Genomic DNA, 21,326 nt, shown 5'->3' on the forward strand with positions numbered 1-21,326 from the left:
TATATACGAGTTATACATGTACGTGGGGTTATCAATAAGTCCCCGACTTTACCGAGAAAAAATAAGCACAGCTCAGATTTCGAAGCATAGATGTCAAGTATAAAGTCTTATATAAATATGTACCAAAATTCAAATTAGTGTGATCATTACTTTGCAGGCGACACCCAGTAACGTTAGGTGAGGGAGAAGGAAAAAAACGTGGACAATTGACCTGACCTGAGTGTGTGGGTCAATTTGCGCTGCTGGAAGTTAAAAACCCAATTCTTTTTGCTTGAAATAGGAAGAGAATCATTATCAAACATTTTGACAACGTCTTTTGTTAATTTATGGCATGGGAAACTAGACCCACACATGTCTGATCACAATTCACACAACTTTTTTCTCGCCACTTACCTTCTAATTTAGAAAAAACGAATGCCTGGAAAGTAATGACTCCAATGATTTGTAATTTGGAGGATATTGATAAAAGACTTCATACTATGAAGTTGTGCCTGAAAATCTGAGTTGTGCTTGTTATTTCTTGGTGAGGCCAAGAACTTATTGAACCCCCCTCGTATATGCCTCTCTAACTCTAACTAAGAACCATATGTTTATGCTGCTATTGAGAATGAGCACGGTATATATTTTCCTTACGATCTATGCCTCACCATACAATATACTAATAATAATACCAGAACGTCAGCGTTATCTCAATAAAGAAGCACACGAAATTGCCAACTACAGTCTTCCTCAAAATTGAAATGACCAATCACCCACGATCACGTAACCTAACATACACGTAACGTCAGCAAAATGCCAGGAAGTTGGTACCGTCCGCTGCCTTTTAATTCATGGCCGGTCGCAAGGCGTTGAATGTCAAATCCCAACTGCAGTCTCCCAAAAATTCAAATGAACAATTACCCACGATCACGTGACCTAACGGACACGTGACGTCAGGAAAATGCCAGAAAGTTGATATCGCCCGCCAACTTTTCTTTCGCTTTGGCCGGTCACGAGGCGTTGAATTTATAATTCCAACTGCAGTTTTCCCCTAAATTTAAATGAACAATCACCCACGATCACGTATCCTAACGTACACGTAACGTCAGCAAAATGCCAGGAAGTCGGTACCGTCCGCTGCCTTTTATGAGTTATGGCCGGTCGCGAGGCGTTAAATTTTGAATTCCAATTGCAGTTTTCCCCTAAATTTAAAGGACCAATCACCTACGATCACGTGATCTAACAGACATATGACATCAGCAAAGTATCAGGAAGTTGATACCGCCCGCCGCCTCCGCTGGGTGATGGCCGATTACGTGACGTCTGTCGCATAGTATGGCGTCATCAAGTTGCATAGTATGGCGTCATCAAGTTGCTTTTAATGGATAACTTTCCAGAATATCATATATTATATCGGCCCCATAAAATGTCTAGACGAAGGGTACAGAATATTCAGTCGATGACTTTGGGACCTGTTGTGATACGCAGCTTTAAATCAAGCCATATAGCACGAGAGTTTATTGCTCGGCTGTAGAGTTGGTAGTTTTATTATACTGACTGTGGTATATGTCTAGACATTAACTAGGGGACACAACCTTGCACAGGGCTTAAAATACTTTTTTTCTGCATACCTGCATGGTGCAGGTAACATTGAGAATTACCTGCACCAGACAAACTTTACCTGCAACACTCTGAATTTAGGAGGTATGAATCATACTAAAATTGTTCAGGAACCATTGCTATTTTTTCTTTGAATTTATATTTTATAGGTAGTAACATTCAATGCAACTAATAACAATCCACATGCACTTACATCATAATTATGACATTTATGTATAAAACCCAGCACATGGACCAGTGCAGGTTAGGTGCAGGTAGACACCAGAATTACCTGCACAGCTGCAATTTTACCTGCACTGACCTGCATATGTAGGTGGTATTTCGAGCCCTGTTGCAATATATACCGTTGAGGTCGGCAGTCTGTACAGAACCCAGTCATAAATGATTGTTGCTGTCAATGTGCTCTTGAAACATACAGCTCCAACGTTTTAAGATTATATCTAACATAAGTGGTATTCAGTTGGCTGGTATCTCCCACATTAACGATTCCATGTGCGATATTGCAGGAGTAACTCTATCTCAGATGCCAATAGAAAGCACTTACATGTAGCTCAAATACTTCTTGATGATGCAAAAGGATGTTGACTTCTGGGAATTAATGACGTAGTCTGACCTGATTACGGCCTAGCGTTTTGAATTAGAATACATTTTTTTAGAAAAAGGAAAAGTTTTTAAGGGCCACGGGATGAAACAAAATCTTTAGTTTTACTTTAGCTTTTAGCTTTTTTTAAAAATCGCAAACGAGTTTGGGAACTCAATTATGATAAAGACATTTGGTATCAAGCTTTGTCATATGCAATGCAAATAACAAATTTTTTATCTTTTTTGTCAACGGATCTAGACCTTCAAAATGTTTCGTTATATTGCATCATTTTGTTCTTGCATATGGTTCGTTTTCGGTACAAGTTTGTATTCTAACTATTTTTATTTTTACTCTCATGTCTCTTTTTTTTTTTTAAACTGATGACAGCACTGTAATATAAGTGCGTGATAAAGTCCGATGTGATTGTTTTCTCATTTTAATAAAAAAAAACATTTTGTGACCCCCTCAGTTGCTGCCTGATGGTTCGACCCCGTTACACCTGGCCTGTCGAGAAGGCTTCCACGATGTGGTGGACTATCTCATTGTCAAGGGCGCGGATATCAACATCAGGTGAGCAAAATATCAAACTTTTTAACCTTCGCATGTGTTAGTAAAGACATTCTGAAAGAAGACCAAAGCTATCGACTTTGAACAAAAAATGTCCTGCATAAATGTTCGGCTGATTTCACGGGCCCGTCCAGTGCAGCTTCCGGGACGCGGCCAGATAGACACGTGACCGTAGCAATGGGTCGTAAGTGCCAGATAAACTGTGACATTCCCCGTCTCTGTTCAATGTCGGACGGTTGGTTCTGAAATCTCGTTTCTTAAGTTTGTATGCTGCCAGGAAACCGGAAAAATCTGTTCAAAGCTGCCATAAGTAAAAACAAAACAAAATAACTTTAAAAAAAAAACAAAATAACTAAAAATAAAAATCACATTCATAGGACATTGAAACGCATTTTACATAAATATTTTAGAAGTATAAAAAATAGCACATTTATGCGCTTTGTTCAGCTTGAGGACATCAATGTGAGGTGGGAAAAAATCAACTTTTTAATCTTTCTGCATTGTCAGAAAACTTAGTATACAAATCTTTGTGAAAAGCTGCTAGAATACAAAGTGGTGATGATAAAGCTACATAATGAATTAGTGATCAAGATAATTCATAAAGTACTAAACTACATAACAGTTGAAACATGCCTCCAATAACATGTTCAAACGATACTGTCATACATGAATTAGCATACAGCACAAATTATGGAAAATACCTTTTATGAGTTATTACTTTTATATTTTCATTTTATGAAACCAAAAAGAGCAGATATAAAATCTGATCATTGCACCTTCCAATATCTTTCTTTTTTTCAGGGATTCTGCCGGGAAGACAGCTTTGCAATATCAAGCACAAGCTGCAAATAGTACGTTAGCTGCAAATGGATCATTACAAGCATCGGAAGAACAGGTGAATACTGGTTTAGAATTATATTTGACCATGACACGATTGTTGGATGGCAATGTGATTCCTTCGTGAAACGAAGGTTTGTAGTCAGTGCTGTTTTTATGTCAGTGGGTCGTTTGTCAGCCTGATAACTGGGGAACGCGTGGATGAATTGTTTTGATATTTGGTATGTGGGTAGGATTAGACATGACAAAGGAATTGTAGGAATTGCTTTACGGCAGGGCGCTCTGGCGGCGTGTTATGGCACTGCAGCGGAACTTCCGGTTTTGCTATTTTTTTGTATTTTGTAATTGTTATTTTTTTCAATCATTGATGTGTTCATTTGACGTACACATTTGCAAGATATTTAAAGGCAAATCAATCGCAACAATTTAATAGAAATCAAATATGTACTTTTTGACGTTTTCGAGTGACGATACTCTTCTTCAGCGTCAATAGAATGAGCTAGCAGAATATAACAATGATAGTAGAAGTAACTGGAAAGACCAGTTGAGCATGTCAAAGTCACTAAATTATCAAAACCGTATGCAAATGTCACTCGTATGTAAATTAGAAGAGTGATGTCATTTGAAACGTCCGAAAGTAAATAATAATAGTACAATTAACTAGAAAAAGCAGTTAAACATGTCAAAGTTACTAACTCGTAAATATCGTATGCAAATGTCACTCATATGTTAATTAGAAGAGTGATGTAATCGAAACTTCCGAAAGTACTATCACAACTAACTAGAAAAGCCAGTTGAACATGTCAAAGCCACTAACTCGTAAATATCGTATGCAAATGTCACTCATATGTTAATTAGAAGAGTGATGTAATCGAAACTTCTGAAAGTACTATCACAGCTAACTAGAAAAGCCAGTTGAACATGCCAAAGCCACTAACTCGTAAATATCGTATGCAAATGTCACTCATATGTTAATTAGAAGAGTGATGTAATCGAAACTTCTGAAAGTACTATCACAACTAACTAGAAAAGCCAGTTGAACATGCCAAAGCCACTAACTCGTAAGGATCGTATGTAAATGTCACTCATATGTAAATTAGAAGAGTGATGTAATCGAAACTTCCGAAAGTACTATCACAACTAACTAGAAAAGCCAGTTGAACATGCCAAAGCCACTAACTCGTAAGGATCGTATGTAAATGCCACTCATGTGTAAATGAGAGACGTTATAAACTCCCAGAAGTAAGTGTCCGATTACCATCCAGCTGTACATATTGAGTTGCCTTTGAGACATACCATCCTCAAGTGTTCAATTTTTTTTTTCTTTTCCAGGTGAGATATACTTGTATTAAATTGTTTCTGCCAGTTCATTATTGTGGCACTGAAAAAGAGTGATGGGTGTCACTCGAAACGTCCGGAAGTACATCTCCGTTTTAATCCAGTTGTAGAGATTGAATTCTATTTGAATTGGTTTACCTGAATGCCTTACCTCTATGAACGTACTTTTGAGACTTATTTGTTCCTGCATTTTGTTTTATAACAGCCAGAGGGCGCTGTAGATGAGGTGAACAACCAGCTGAAGGCATCAAGGTGCAATGGCCAGGATAGCACTGCAAACAAGAGAACGGCTGAATCATCTACCACCTCCTCGCTGCCACAGGACACCAGGCCGTCGCTTGCTGCTAGTAGTACTCCCAATCTGATGAAGCTGCATAGCCTAAAACAGGCGCTCAGTACCACGCAGAGCAAGAGAAAGAGAGAAGGGAAAGATCACAGCTTCTCAAACAGCAAAAGAATACCCGGTCAGAACGGCGTTCACAGCTATGGCGACAGTGCCAGATCCACTACAAGGTGGTCGCCAGAAGCAAAGCGAATCTCTTCAAAAGACGTGAGCGCTTTTAAACACATGGGTGAAGATGATAGACATAGCAGAACAGTTGCTCAATACACGCCAACTCCAATCTCCACATTGAACGGATCCAAAGCAAAAGAAACAGAGACAACCGTTCTTGATGATTTGGTAGAAGAGATGCCATCTTCGCCTATGACGGTAACCCTTCCTGGTAGCATCATCAATGCCGTATCAAAGGTGAACGGAAATTCGACAATCCGAAGTAGTAGAACTCCAGAGAACGATGAGAGAAAGTCTATGATGGTAAGGCATGAGAGTAAAGTTGGTTACAGAGATCCACGAATCACATCAAGAGAAGGGAGGCTTGCCGGTATCCATGTAACCAAAGACCCAAGACTCGCATCAAGGAAAGTCGTTTCCCCGCTGCTGAAAACAGCTTCTGAATCGTCATCTATTAAATCAAGTGCAGCAGTATCTAATTATGAAAGGGTAAAACCTGTAACTGAAGAAAGTCCTCCGGGATTTCAGCCAAAGAAAGTGGCAGAGGAGAAAGTATCTGAAAGCAGTGTTAATGATACGGGAAAACTGGCCTCGCAGCAAAATTCACACGGTGTTAGAAGACACCTAAAGGTGTATTCATCAAGAAGAAGCAAAGAGAAAAGAGACGCTTTGGATTCGAAACAAGATGCCCGTAGCATGGCTGAGGAAATAGCAAGAGACTTGTTGCACATAATTCCCTTGTCTGAAACCAAAGCTTCAGCGGTGACGTTACAGTCTTCAGAAAGTGTGAGATCTGTAAGGACGTTGAAAGATAACAGTGGTGACACCTCAGATGAAGAGAACTTGCGTAGACCTCCTCCACTTTTACATAAAAGCATTTTGACTGGCATGCCAAGCGATGTGGACGCTGAAAGCCATGACATTTCTCCCACAATGACTAGTGGTACAGAATATGGGATGGAAACCCATCGCAAATCCCTGGCAAAGAGCGAAGCTGCCGAAAATGACAACATGTCCGACCTTACAACTCCGCTCCAGATCCGTATTCCTAAACCGAGGGAAGCCATCTTACAGAGGCACGCCTTGCCTCCTGAACTCAGTCCGCAAGGAGACAGCCACTTGCTGCAGACTTGCACAGGTGATGAGAACGGACCCTTAGACTTGTCTTTGAAGAGGAATGGTTCCACCCCATCCCATGGACAATCTACAGGAAGCTCGAAAATCCGAAATACCTTGCAGCCGCCCGTCCTCTCCCCGAAACCGATTCCTCCGATTCCTTCCGCACTGGAGATGGCTTCACTTCGCACACGTTCCTCCCCAGCGTTACTGTCCCCTGACATCGCTCGCTCTCCCGTTCCAATCATGCAAGACTCCCCGCTGTCCGAAACAGCACGCCATTCCCCCAACACAGTCATGTACAACCCCCTCACCTTGCCAATAGCAAGAGGCCTTTCAGGCCGACCGGAACAGCCTCAGATTTTACCCCCTCTACCAAGGAGTGAAAAGATGAGCCACCCTGGTGTAACCCCAATTGGAGCCTCAACTGCCCATGGCATTCCCATGGCAACGGTGGTTCCAAGTGTGGTTAGAAACTGGGGAGGGTATACCCAGAATGGCAATGGTATATCTGAAGGCGCTCCTACTAGCAATGTGTTCATGAGACCATCAGCATCTGATATGATGGGTCTTCTGGCATCAGCCAGTGTGCTCACCCGCAGGACTCCAACGTTAGAGCAGCTGCTGAAGACGCCATCGATGGTGAACAAATCACAGTCTGCTCCCGTTCTGAGCACTGCTGCCACCCCATCTGCCTCGGTTACCACGGCAATGCATCCCATGATGGCAACTTCAGTCCAGAGCACGGCAACGGTTAGTTCTCCACCAATGACAATCTCTAAGCATCTCGCTGAGGCAACACTGGTCCGGCCTATTGCAACGTCATCCCAGCACGCAACTCACACGGTAACGTCTGCCTTTACTCACGCAGTCCAGCCACTCAAGAGCTCTTCCCAAACTACCGGTTTGCTGAACGTACAGGCAAACACAATGCCATCCCTTCAAGCAGCTCTTCCATTCGACAAGGAGCCTGTCGTCCACGGAGCATCAACCCTGGTGAAAGCTTATTCCAACTTTGAGCACGCTCCAGCCAAAACAGCCACCCAAGTACTAACTTGTCAACAAGATTCTCCTGAGCGATCATTGTCACACGACAGGCCTGGTACAGTCAGGAGTACAAAGAGAGAGGTGCAGTTGGAGGGACTGGCTTCTAGAAACAGTGATGCTAAGATCTCTAGCAGTCCTAGTAAGGTACACGAATCGAGTAAGCTGACAGTACCTGTATCGTCGCCGCACCCTGTTCTCGTGGTGCCACCAATGGTTGTCGATTCCGGGTCCTCACCGTCAGAACGTAACATATGGTCCAAGTTGATGCCGCTTGGACCTCCTGCGAACAGTCCGAGGAACATAGCCAACAGCCCTCGCGACGCACGCGAACAGGAGGTGGCAGAGATTCTCTCTAACATGTCCACCCCCCTGGGGTCACCAGCTCCCCCACCCATGGAGTCACCATCCCCCTCTCCCCACCCCAGCACTCCGCCAAGAGAGGGAAGGGTTTTGCTGGGGGAGGGAGAGCCCAAACACGTGGGTGCCTTCCCGTGTTTGGAGAGCATGCTCCAAAAACCTCCATTGTCACTCTCAGATAACACACCTGAGGCACCCAAGATGTCGACCCCAACTAGGACCTTGTGTGCCATGCAGCAAAGTCAAGTAAAGACCAGGTTCTCCCCTCCAGCTAAAATCAGAATCAGCCCGGACTCAAAAGTGAGGACAAGCGTGCCTGCAAAGCTACGACCCGGCACTGACTCGAAAACAGAACAACAAGTTTCTCACATGACAGAATCTCCAAACAGAGCAAACGAGCCACTCTGTGGAGAAAAACAACCAATGCCAACGATCAAGACAGAACCGACTGAAGCTAAAGCAGGTAAGGAGCAGGCCAATGTCTCACCAATGAGACTGTCAAGATCACCGCACTCGCGACCACCTTCTACCTGCATCCGAACCACCCCAGCCAACATCGCTGCTATTCTATCGATGAAGTCCAACATCTCTCCGCAACGAGCTCTGTATCCATTGGTACCCTCCAACACTAACGCCACCACAAATTCCGTCTCGACGTCTGGACTTCCATTCACAAATCTAGGCTTTTCGTTATCGAAAATGGGACAATTGAATTCCTCCTCTGGCATTGGACCAAACACCCCGTCTCCTGCGTTTACAAGCAGTACACCTTCGAGCGCAACAGGAGTATCACAACCGTTAGACTCAAACGTCAAGTACAGCCACTCTCAAACGAGCACACTTCCAGAGCGCAGACCAAGCGTGGAAGGTAAAGTTGTTTCTCAGTGTACGGATGAAGATATGACTCAAAGCCGTGACTTCGACAAAATGTCGAAGAAAGAAGAAAAGTTGGATATCCATCGTTCAGCCACTGATCTCCCTACGACTGAAGCAGTTTCTGTTGCTTCATCACTTGATGTTTCTGTTGCTTCACCAAGCAACCAATCAGCTAACAGTCCTCCTGCTCCAGTAAGAGAGCCCTCTGATAGGTCAGAAAGTGTGACGTCAACACCAGAAGCTATTGTTGTGCTGGATACAACAACAACAACAAATGGGTCTACTAAAAAATTAAGAAAATTCACAAAATTGTCAAACAGAGCAAGAAGACGAGAAGACAGATTAAAAGAAATCGCAAGCAAATCGCAAAGAACTCCTGAAAAGTTGCCTAAAGAGAAGACTAAAGGTCCTAGAGGTTTGACTGTTATTAAAAGGACTTCTGAACAAGATGACCAGGACTGTCAACAAGATATGTCAGACTACTCCACAGATAACAGAAGGTATGCTTTAAGAAAAGTTATACAAAACATCAAAACATCGTTGTATCATTATGTAATATTTAGAAGCAGATAGACAGCAGTTTTCACAAAAGTATTGTGCAATCATTTTCAAACTAAAAAGAGACAAAAATACCCATGGATGATGTAGTGTTGTTTCATGTTTAGAACTTGCTGAAATCTCTAAAATACTCGATGAATGTGTTAGTATGTGGCTGTGTTTTAGTGAAAGAAGTTCACCATCATGTTGGTGTAAACACTAAGTTTTTTTCTTCTCAATACTTTGTTCAGGGACTCAGAGTCCAGCGCTTTCAGTGACGCAGCTGACACTAACATGGGCGGTCTCCAACGCAGGAGGTACGGGAGACGGTCGGGCCCGCTGTCACCGCGGCAGGAGAGGGAGTTCCGCCGGCTGAAGGACTCGGAAGGGTTCGTCCGAGACAAGAAACCTCCTAAGACGATGAACCTGTATGAAGACACGTCCTTGCTGGGCAGGGAACAGAGATACCTACAGGTATAGATATGTTGACCTTGACCTAGAGACCCTGGTTATATTAAGTGGGATTGTTAGTACCCCTACTCTTTACTATAAGTGTGGTGGGTCCTTTAACGTGATTAAGGTGTGGGTCTCCTTACGGGGCCTGCAGTAGGCGTTTATCGAGTCAAGTGAGGAAATGGTCTTTCCTAAGGGCACAACATCGGGGCCAGTCAGGGATTTCAACTTAAAGTACCTCCAACTTGTGAGTCAACAACTCTATTTCACCTAGAATAGGACGCATATAGGAAGTTAAGCTAAGGGCGCAGCCCACCGTACATGCAATTTGTCCGTACGTTTTTTTTTTTTTTTTGAGACCACGTCCGCTACGTATTTCTGAAAACGTGGGGAACGACTGGCAAAAGCAGAGAAGGACTACGTCAACGCATGGCACACAAAGTTTTACCTGCACATGAAGTTCTACGGCGTGTCTGCGTGCTCCAAAATCCGTCGGATTCCCTACGAGTTTGTACGGAGGCGGTACTTACCACTTACGGATCTCAAAAGATTGCCCACGTTTTGGCACGTAGACAGCACGTATTTTGCACGTACGACTGGTTGTGCCCCTAGCTAAAGAAATGAGTTGACTGAGGTCGTAATTAGATATAACTTTTTGTATCCTCCCCAAATTCCAGCGTGCCATGATGCGCTTCCAAGAGATGGAACTAGCAGACAAGGGTCTTCCTGTCGAAGCTGTTGTCAGGAAAACTCCCTCGGCCAAGCCCGTTGGAGTGGCGGGTACCAGAGGCAGAGGCGGGCGGTTCGTCAGTTCACGTCCCCCGTGCGTCACGGTTCAGCACCACGGTCCAGACCAACCGCCTAAGCCTGGACATCCACGGGGGCGTAGAAGAGGGATGTGGCAACGTGGAGGTCAGTATCATTATAAGAGCTGATTTACGTCAATGAAGGTCAGAAGTCCAGGCAATAAGATTCACATTTCAAAACCGTGGCCCGACCGGGCAGCTTTCGGGAACGGAAATATGTGTGATACTAGAAAGGTAATATTTGCAAGCAAATACAGAATGTTACCTTTACATGCTGTAGTCTAACACTGGCAACTGTTTGTTCATTCTTATTTGAACACATTTCTAAATGTAGTGACCCGAGCCCCGCTAGATCTGACATTTGCTACATTATGTAACCGAACACCACATGGTGCCTGCTACTTTACCGGTTACCATGGTGACAGCCGTCTGGTCCAGGTCGTTGACCTTATTTGTGCGGAGAAGAAGAAACAAAGCAAAAACAATATGTTCCCTTCTGTGAAGGTAACATAATAAAAGACGTGACGCCAAACTACACAAAACGTGAAGAAAAGATCTCCTCAGACAGTGTCACTGACGAAAGGTAGCGGGTGTTATCTAGAATGTCTGTTTCCAAAACCATATTCATTTGCTATTTGGCGTTGGCCTGATCTACAGATTCTAAAGAAAATCAAAGGACGTACAACAACAGCGTATGAAAGGGTCCTACGTACGTGGTCAATGGTCAATGTTTCTGGCTCAGGGAGAAGAGATACTGCTATAATTAGTGTTAGTTAGCCCAGAAGTGGTCCATGTGGACTTGCACTAAGCTCGCCAATAGAATAAAGAGATAACCTCTTTGTTTAATGATTCTACAGTTGAACGTCCCCGCAAGAGGAAAAGGACTGTTTCCCGGTCATCAGAGTGCAGCAACACTCCTGTAAGTAAAGCGTTGATATGTTTTGTGTCATGTTTGGTTCAATGTAAGACCTCGAGAAATACCTTTATGGTTTATCTGGTTTGCTTGTCAGACTTTATTACTTGAAAGGATGATTGTTTGATGTTTTGCCCCTGGGAAAAGCACATTCCACACTCCACTCAGGTAAAAAAAATGGGTACCTGACTTCGGTTGGGTGAAGTAAGTTAAGTCGTGTAAAGTGCATTTCTCGAGACAGGGCTCGAAATACTGGGGTTTTGTGCACCCAGGTGCACCCAAAATTGGAGCTGTGCACCCAATTATTTTCTGTGGGTGCACAGAGTGCACCCAAATATTTTCATAGGCTTATGTATGTTAAGATGTCAGTATACTAAGTAAACACCATATTCTTGACATCTATGTGTTAGAAAGATGATAAAATGACTGTCATAGTACTTCCGATTTCTGAAGAGCTCCGTTCAAATTACTTATTTAATAGGTTTGCAATTAGGTTATTCTGATATTCTACTTTATTCTATGTGGTGCACACAAAAATATTTTTCTAGGTTGGGTGCACCAGTGCACCTATTCCCAAAAATGAATTTCGAGCCCTGCAAGAGAACAGGTTCAGTAGCATGACATTATTTCAGCTACATTCATTGAAACATAGCGGACAATATCAACGGACAAACTATCATAGCAGTATTAAAAACATCTCTATGTGTATGTTTAGGAAGCAGCTAGTTGCTCCAACTTGACAAATGAGGCAAGAAACACCACAACACAGCAGCAGAAGACGGCAGCTCACTCCTCAAGCACCATCAGTAGGACTACAGGGGCAAAAGAAGGTAGGAACAGTAAGTGTACGGGTATATGTTTTTTTGGTGACACAGGGTGGAGATTTTTCTTGTTCTATCATTGCTATAGTTTCAACATTCAGATACTTTAAAAAAATATTTATTCTAAGTGTGATCATCTGTACTTGACGAGCTTTCATATTTTATGGATATCAAGTAATGAGATACACCTTTCTCACGCGGCGGCCATGATAGATCTAAAACGAGTTCAATGTGGCAAACAAAAGGCTGTCCATCATAATTAGCAGTTCGACCAATGGTAGCCTGCCAATTAGGAAATCGACCAATAAGTGAATGGCTGCAAATTCGTTAAAAATTTGCATTATTATGTTTTTATTTTGCATCTCTTAAGCGACTATGGGGTCAGTCTACACTACTCTGAATTGCTACATCTTTCGGTGCATAACACTTCTTGTAATATTTATTATTCTATCTTATATCATGACAATTTGTGTGGTTTGGGGGAAAACTAAATGGGACCTGATTTTAGAAATAAGTTTTGTCTGTTTGCCTCATTGACCTCTTCTTCGATCTATCATGGCCGCCGCGTGAGAAAGGTGTATGGGAGCAGACCTTTTTGGTCTGTTGTTGTTACACTATTTGTTTTAATGTAGTTTGTTGAAGGTGTGGGTTTTTACTTTCGACAAGGAGATAATGTTTTCAGTTACATTTCGATGGATGTATTCATGTAGTTAAATTTGACAAAATGAAATGGTTTATTCGTTAAGAGGGGCGTTGCAGCCAAGGGGCGAATGTTTGGAAATAATATCACACTATAGCAGCATACATGAAGAATATATGGATGGATTGATGTGAAACTTGGTGTGTGAACATTGTCCTTTCTACAGTATGATTAGATTTGGTGCCCTGATTTGGTAGTACGGTAGACCGTCTGGTTTTATATAGTGTTGTTTTTTAGCTATGGTTTAACGGTTTTCCGTGATTGTTAGCCCTTGTGCTTCGGAAGAAGTGGCATGAGTCTAGTGACTTTCTTTGGAACTGAAGGGGGCGTTTCATTTTTGACATGTCTTAATTTTTTCTTCTCCAGATCCGGAACTGTTTCGCCCAGAGATGATCTACAGTAGGAAGAACCACCTAGTGGTCCGTAAGCCGGGTTTCCAGGACTTCTACCCGACCATCTTACCCACCAGGACCCGGGGGGTGGCCGCAGGTTAGTCTTCATTATAAACCACTATGTCACCATACGATGGTTTTCATTAGGGCCGGGCATAGTAATTTACTAAATACAAGTAACTAAATTCTTAGTACACAAACAAGACTTTAGTATTTTATTAAACTAATGTTTCGGCGATCAATGCTTTCTTCAACCCCCACCTCCCCGAGCTATTCTTACTGGTTGACTGAAAAAGGTGACACAGTCACTGCGATGTTGGTGGCAGAAAACTCTTGGTTGTGTACCACAAAAAACTCTTATTCATTGACTTTCCAACCTGTGTACATGTTTGACAACGTGTATAGCACGTTTTTAAGCAAATTCCCCACGTATTTCTAGTTGTGTCTAGTTTTATCTCTAACTGATAGGAAGAAGGCAAAGATATCTACATAGCTAGTGTAACCGCCCGTCGGTTAAACTCACCAGTTTTTTTTAAACACTTTACGACCTGTCTGGTTAAAAAAATCAATGAAACTATAGAAAATTTAGCCTAACCTTACATCTCCTTGTAAATCGATTATGGGCAGTAAATTGTCTTGAATTTGAACTGGACATATGGTTATGTTCTTATTTCATTGCCTTCCTGTCGTGTGCAAATATTGACATTTCAAAGATTATCCTGGCTTTTTGAGCATATGCAGCACTTCTATATGGTAATTCTTTTTTCGCCTTGAATTGCAGCCAATTTCTCCAAGTATGCCCGTAAGGCCGGCCAGAACGGCACCACCGCCAGTAAGAAGATGGAGGCCCACCGGAGGGCCCGTCGGCACTGGGCTCGCAAAGCCGCCGCCGCCGAGACTGACGACGACCCGGAGAAGAGTGGCTTCGTCGACCTCAACAACCTCAAGGTCCGAATCAACCTGAAGGACCTCTACCGATCCAACATGGCACAGCAGCGTAAAAAGTTGCTGAAGAAATGCTGTTCCAGCACAGCAAACGCCAAGGTCATTCCCGAACAGATCGAAGCACAGCTGTCCCCGAAGATCAAGATCCAGAAATGTTTGGTAACCGAAGGGCCGTCATCCAAGGGGAGATACTTCGCCCGTCGTACTGGAGGTCACCCGGCGTTCACCTACAAGGTGACGTCATGTAACATGAGCCCGTCACCTGTCCCAGAATGCACTGCAGACGTTCCGAAGGAAGAGGCGCAAGAGGTCAGAAAACGGCCAGGCAGGAAGAGGGGTCCGCCGAAGGCTTTGAGGGAAGACGTCGTGAACTTGTCGACGAAACCAGGAGGGAAAAGGAAATACAAGTCGAGACATCTGGAGCCAGAGGAAGAACCAATACCCACTCCTGCAAGAGCCAAAGAGGAGGAAATTCCGACTGTTGATGTATGTAATAAACATGTAGAGTTATAGTCATCGAAAGGGCATGCATGTATCATCGCAGTTATTGAGCAAAGTGATATAATCATGAGTTATGATTTATGATAAAGACTAATCGTTTGTGTAAAAGACAACTAAATTCGAAACAGGAAACTTACACTGATGCTAAACTTTACTAACACCCATCACCGAAGGCTAATTGCAATTACCCAGTATTGCTTATAAAAGTAACACTAAACAAATATGTAAATGTATGTTTGTGTAACAGTTCTAATCGACAAGTACACAGCTTTGTTTTGTACAATAAGCACGTTCATGGATTTAATTACACATGCGCAGGTAAAAGGTAAAGGCTCCTGACTTACTTCCAGATCTTGTAACAACCATACATGTCCAGATATGTATAGTCAATGTTCAGGCATATTTTCTTAAATGTCTCACGAACCTTAACCTGCACATACGCAATTGAATCCATGAACAGGCTTATTTCAGTCTGCATTAAGTTTTTTACCAACTCTGATTTGAACAATCTAGTTATAAACGTAAATCCTCATTTGATAGATGGAGCTGATTCACATAAAGCAAGAGCCTCTGAGTGATGAAGAAACTGTGGAGTATGATCAACCGGAGGAGGCAGAAGTAGAAGAGGAGGATGAGGAGGCAGTACCACACCCTGACTTGCCTCCCATGCCACCTGAGATGAAGAAGCTCCTCATACAGAAGAGTTCTGGGGAAACTGTCTTGCACCGAGCTTCTAGACTGGGCTACGAGGTGTGGATCTTTTGTTGTTGTTTGTTGTTGTTGTTGTTCTCTTTGTATAGTGTGTACCCAACTGTATTGTCTCTGCAACGTTATGTATTTACGTGCACGGAAAAAGATCTAGAGACTCGGTAGCTATAATTTGGATACCAGGCTATAATTAAACGTAACAATATCGCTCAGATAGAAGAAATGCTGTACACGAAAACAACATGCATTGTTTTGCATCCCTTGCTCTCTTTTTTTCATTTATCCTTGATCCTTGCGACAACTTCAAATAAAGTTCGAACTTAAACTTACAGCACATGTTGAGTGTGAAGACGAAAACAACATGTATTGTTTTGCGTTCATTGCTCTCTTTGTAGTACCTTTTCCATTGCAACATCGTAACAATCTCAAATAAAGTACGCACATTTTGAGTGTGAAGAAAAGTTCGTACTTCATTCGAGTATGATAAAATCAAGTCATGACCAAACTGTTGCGTTATACAGGAGGTAGTGCGTTACTGTCTGGAGACTCGCTACGTTGATGTTAACTCCCAGGACAACGCCGGTTACAGTCCGCTACATGAGGCGTGTGTCAGGGGCCACATGGCTATCGTTCAAGACCTGATACTGTTTGGTGGAGACGTGAACTGTAGCGCTCAGGACGGCACAAGGTATGTCATGTATGCCTTCAGCACTTAGTAACCTCAAAATCTGCCAAGGTTTTGTGTTCATCAGCGTTCGTGTGTGTGTGTTTGTACATAATACATTAAGAACGTCTGGAGGGATTGTCTTGATTTTTGGTATGTGGGTAGGCCTTTATATGTCCTCGAAATGATTGGATTTGGGGCCGTTTAGCGGTTTTACAGCATACTACAGTGAAACTTCAAACAAAATATTATAAAAATATTATTGAGAAATCAAATTGCACCAGCTTGAGATTGAAGCCAGACCAAAAAAAAAGGCCTTTTATCCTATATGCCACGAAGCATTAGTGTTGACAGAGCGTGCTAGTACACTTTAAGTGTACTGTTTTGCGATAACAAAGACCGTTTCAAAATGCAACAACCGTTTGCGAGATTGAAAACAGCACGTTCACTGCTCCGACTACGCACTTGCAGCGATAGGAATTATGGGTAATATGTCAAAGGTGAAGGCCCCGGAGACATAAACAAAGCACATCTGGTCAATTTTATACAAATCGAGACATTGGTCGAGACGATAACTGTTTGAAGTCCGGGGCTTCACCTTTGTGAAACAAACAATTCCTGTAGCTGCACATGAGCACTCTGAACGGTGAACGTGCTTATAGAATTGCGCCACACAGCTATGTTTCATTTAATTATTATATGATTCTGTTTTCTTTATTCAGGTTTGATACACTTTGCACACTGCTTTCCAGACGTGCCCTGTACAGAATATCATACACAAGAAATAAGATAAACTAAACAATGAACAAACCAAAGTAACAATATATACATAAACATAAATTAAAATCGTAACTCATTAATCATTTTTTATTGCTTTTGTTTCCCGTAGACCCATCCATGACGCTGTAGAGAACGACCACGTGGAGATAGTGCGGATGTTGCTGAGTTACGGCGCGGACCCGTGCCTGGCCACCTACTCCGGCCGCACCATCTCCTCCCTCTGCCGCAGTGAGACCATGGAGAGGTTCATCACAGGTGAATGTTTGTTTATTTATGTATGTATTCATTACAAGAATGCTACAACTACAAGAAGTGGACCCAGTGCAAGGAAGGTCAAGACTGTAGTGTAAACTGAGTCTGCTATAGGCAGGCTTGCCATGAGCTAAGGGCACAACCCGCCGTACGTGCAAATACGTGCTGTCTACGTGCCAAAATCTTTTGGGATCCGAAAGTGGTAAATCCGACGGATTTTGGAGCACGAAGACAAACCGTAGAATTTTATGTGCAGGCAAAATGTTGTGTGCCATCGGGCTACGGATTGGCGTTCCCCCCTTTCATTCACTACCCTTTCACTTTGTCATGTCAATGACAGTGATAAAGATATGTTGAAGAGCAACTAAGAATTTATATTTAAAGGAGGTGTAGACAATTTTAGATATTCCAATAGGGGATAGATGTAAGAAAACGTCAAGACAATGTTTATGCACTGAGAGGTCAATTAGCTTCTGTTGTTTGAGTACAGGGGATGGAGCGTCGGGTCCCAAGTACATAGGGACGACGTATTATATGCCATCGGCCTCGTGTATTTGGATATCTTTTGTTTACTTTTTTTTTTTTTTACCTCAGAACATTTCCGAGACCTGGCGGGTCGAGAAGAGAACGACAGTAACGAGGGAACTTGGGAGTTCAGCGGATCGTGTGCCATCATGGGTAAGTGTTGTCATATGCTGCCATTCTGCCGTCATTGACACTGGTGGACTGGCGTTTTTTTTTTTTTTTTGTCTTCTGCCAACAACTTAACCACGCACAGTTTTCTGATTGCTACCAGATTCGCATAGTTTGCTCAAGGAATACCCTTCCAAAGCTCAGTTCAATAGTAGAAACTCTGGGGAAACACTGGAAAAACACACCCTGCAGAAGAGGTGATATCTCCTGTGTGTGTCTTCCCTTTTTTTCTAGTCAGAGGGTTCCTAATGTTTGCTTTGGAGGATATATATCCGAAAGCTTTCCTTATGGCCAATTAGAAACTGTCATTCCAATGTGTTTCTCGTGAGTTTCATGGTAATCAATCACTCACTATACGTATACATGCGTATCTAAAGCATTAAGTAAAGGTGACACAAAACGATTGACATGCTTATTGTGCCTAGGACTGCGTATAAAAATTAATACGGACGTAGTTGATACAACGGAAGATATCTAATGTTATAACCCTGTGACGAAACGACTTGTACCATGTGGCGAAACGTCCGTTTAACAACTGTCTCATAACCATGCATTTTTGCTCTTGCAGAAGACCGGTCGGAAGGGAACGGTATGGACGTCTTTGCCGACATTCCGAAGGAGGAGGAATCTGATCTTGACGACTTGGAGTTTGAAATCTCAGAACGTCCCCATCTACCATCGTACAATCTTCTTATCGATCTCAGAGAGGGGTAAGAATATTACAAATGCTAGTTTCGATTTCTTTAGTTTTTAACTGATTGTGACAGTAGTGCTGTTTAATGATCGCTTACATATCAGACATGTACATGTGGTTCTTTTTCCAAACGAGTATCCACATCGCTAACAACGTGGAGTCAAAACACAAAAATGTAAATGTTTGACAGACATGCAGCTTGTCATTGGCCAGGCCACTAATTGCCATACCATCATTGGTTGGACTGCTATGTTTTATGCTATCAATGTTTGTTTTTTTATTGACAAGAGTACCTTCTTTTCTCTTAGGTGCCGGAACTACTTACTTGTCGATGACGTCATCACCCAGCTAGAGATCTCACGTGACCAGCTCATGACCAAACTGGCCAATCAGACTCCCGTGTGCGTGAGTAAGAGCAGCTTCCTCTCACAGATCTCCGAGAGCCAAGTAACTGAAGTTCCCAGCGGATTCGTGGCGTGCTCTGGTTCGGAGGAACAGGCGAGAAACAGCCCTCCCCTATCGGCCTCCGATTCAACTTCTCCCGGCGCCGTCCTTGAAAAAGATCAAGAAGTTCCCGGTGGAACATCCTTCGCTAAGAGCTTCCCCTTTGGAGAACGTAAAGTGCCCGACCAAGCACACGTTGCAGAAAACAGCATCAGTTCACCAAGTGGTGACGTGGAAACAAAACTGGACAGCGAGACCACGCTTGAATCGTACGACTATGACGTGAACCTAGAGAGAGAAGGTGAGAGAAACTTGTCGGACACATTGCTGACCATTGGCGACTTGAGGGAAGACGCCCGACACACGGGCGACTGTCGTACGACAGTCGTGCAAGAATCACAGGAAAGACAAGAACAGCTTGACGTAGAACGTGAAAACGTTGATGGAGGTTATTCAGTTGAGGAGAGCGCTTCAAGTATCCAAGTAGCAAAACGTGAAGGCCAAAACTCTTGTGTATTTGCAAACGTCAACGATCAGTCACTTTGCAGAAAGACAGAAGAATACACAGACAATGAAGCAAACCAGCCTTTCAGTACCAAGGACAGTTTTGAAGGATGCGAGATACAAACAGCAAGAAGTGAGGGAAATCTGGATACAGGGAAGAAGATGGTCGACAGGACTGGAGAAACGTACATCGTAACCGAGAACGAAGAATCCTCGGTGGGTCAAAACACAGACGTCCAGGAAAACCAAGATGACGAAGACGCGCATTGTTCTCAAACTGAAGGAAATTTGGAAAATGATGATGTGTTGATGGAAGAAATTGAAAGCGTTGATGAAAGGCAAAGGAGGGCAGAGGAGCAACTGTTCGAAGAAACTCACGAAACAAGCTCTACTTGTGGGTCAAGTTCTGGGACACAGACAAACATGACCGACGTGACAGACAATACAGATAACGATACTCGTCATGCTAGCAACAGTCCGCCATTGTCAGACATCGCTGGAAGTAGTAGTAACGGACATAATCAGTCGCCTATTTCGTTCGGAACGGAAAATTCCAACGTTTGGCAAGATACAAACAGCAGTAACCAATCGAATGACGTACTTATAGGCCAATCAGGACACGAGCCAGCTGGCAGCCAATCAGAACTGAGCGTTGATAGCGACAGAGCAAATCTATTGGTCAAGCTCGGAGCCAATGAGGATGCGGCACGAACAGAATCCGTTGTGACGAAGTACGCAGATGGAATGGTGTGCAGTTTTGAGACAGCGTCCAGGAAAACCGAAGAGTCTGTTGTGGAGTTGTTGGAATTGACTTCCGGCCTCAAAGAACTTCTTGGAATTCTTACCGAAAAGCTGTAGAGTTGAACAAGTCAAATTATAACTGTTTTGTTACGTATTCTGTTATTAAAGGCATATATAGGTTAAAGCACACAACACACGGAGAGTCATCTTGTTGTTACAGAAGAGGTTGGACTAACCGTTGGAGTATATAGATACTTGTATCTAACTCTACTTCACCTTTTTCCGCGGGGTAACCTATATCCGTTGTTTTGAAAACGGGTTCTTCAGGGATATTAGGTTGACGAACGGTGGAGTCAAATTGCCATGCAACAATATGTATCCCAAAATACCCTATCTAAAAAAGAACGCATATAGGTTACCCCATGGACAAACGTGAACTAGCGTTACTAGGAGTGGTCTCAGTGGTGCATTTTCTTAGTATTTCCATTTAACGTTTCTTGACATTAGCACATAGTGTGTGTATAAACGTATACACGAATAATTGTACATGGCTGCTTTGGTTCACTGCCCGTAGTATACTTTAACGTGTATATTTTTGGTGTGTTTATTCCGGAGTTGGTTTTCAGCTGTAAATATTCGCGTTTGGTGTTTTGTTTGTTTATTATAGTTTCAATAGGGCAGTGAGGTTGTACAAATATTGTACATAATGTTTATGGAAGGTACAAGTAAATCAGACACGTTATTAGAAAGAAGAGTACATAGTGTAAAGATTTCTATGAGAGATTTTTTGACTGAAAATATATAAAAGGTACAGCTAAAAAGTTCTTGTATAGAGGGCAGTCTTCCGAAGGATTCGAAAGTGGTTCCACGGAAAAGCAGAGGTTATATTGTTACATTTGCGAGAACGTATTACAATCAGACAATAAAGAACACATACCAGCTTC

General features: G+C 42.8%; 1 protein-coding gene across 1 annotated transcript in view; it reads left to right on the top strand.

The window, feature by feature from the left end:
- The window catches only part of LOC118427072, a 55,812-nt gene extending 34,486 nt beyond the window's left edge, over window positions 1-21,326 (top strand). The window contains exons 3-17 of the mRNA XM_035836709.1: window positions 2,652-2,752; window positions 3,551-3,644; window positions 5,130-9,334; window positions 9,623-9,845; window positions 10,502-10,736; window positions 11,488-11,549; window positions 12,259-12,373; window positions 13,431-13,553; window positions 14,238-14,887; window positions 15,443-15,652; window positions 16,132-16,298; window positions 17,164-17,309; window positions 17,901-17,984; window positions 18,568-18,709; window positions 19,002-21,326. Coding sequence (XP_035692602.1) covers window positions 2,652-2,752; window positions 3,551-3,644; window positions 5,130-9,334; window positions 9,623-9,845; window positions 10,502-10,736; window positions 11,488-11,549; window positions 12,259-12,373; window positions 13,431-13,553; window positions 14,238-14,887; window positions 15,443-15,652; window positions 16,132-16,298; window positions 17,164-17,309; window positions 17,901-17,984; window positions 18,568-18,709; window positions 19,002-20,499 — 8,055 coding nt within the window. The 3' untranslated portion in view covers window positions 20,500-21,326. The remainder of the gene's footprint in view (window positions 1-2,651; window positions 2,753-3,550; window positions 3,645-5,129; window positions 9,335-9,622; window positions 9,846-10,501; window positions 10,737-11,487; window positions 11,550-12,258; window positions 12,374-13,430; window positions 13,554-14,237; window positions 14,888-15,442; window positions 15,653-16,131; window positions 16,299-17,163; window positions 17,310-17,900; window positions 17,985-18,567; window positions 18,710-19,001) is intronic.

Source organism: Branchiostoma floridae, chromosome 12 (genome assembly GCF_000003815.2).
Source record: "Branchiostoma floridae strain S238N-H82 chromosome 12, Bfl_VNyyK, whole genome shotgun sequence".
NCBI classification, from domain to species: domain Eukaryota; kingdom Metazoa; phylum Chordata; class Leptocardii; order Amphioxiformes; family Branchiostomatidae; genus Branchiostoma; species Branchiostoma floridae.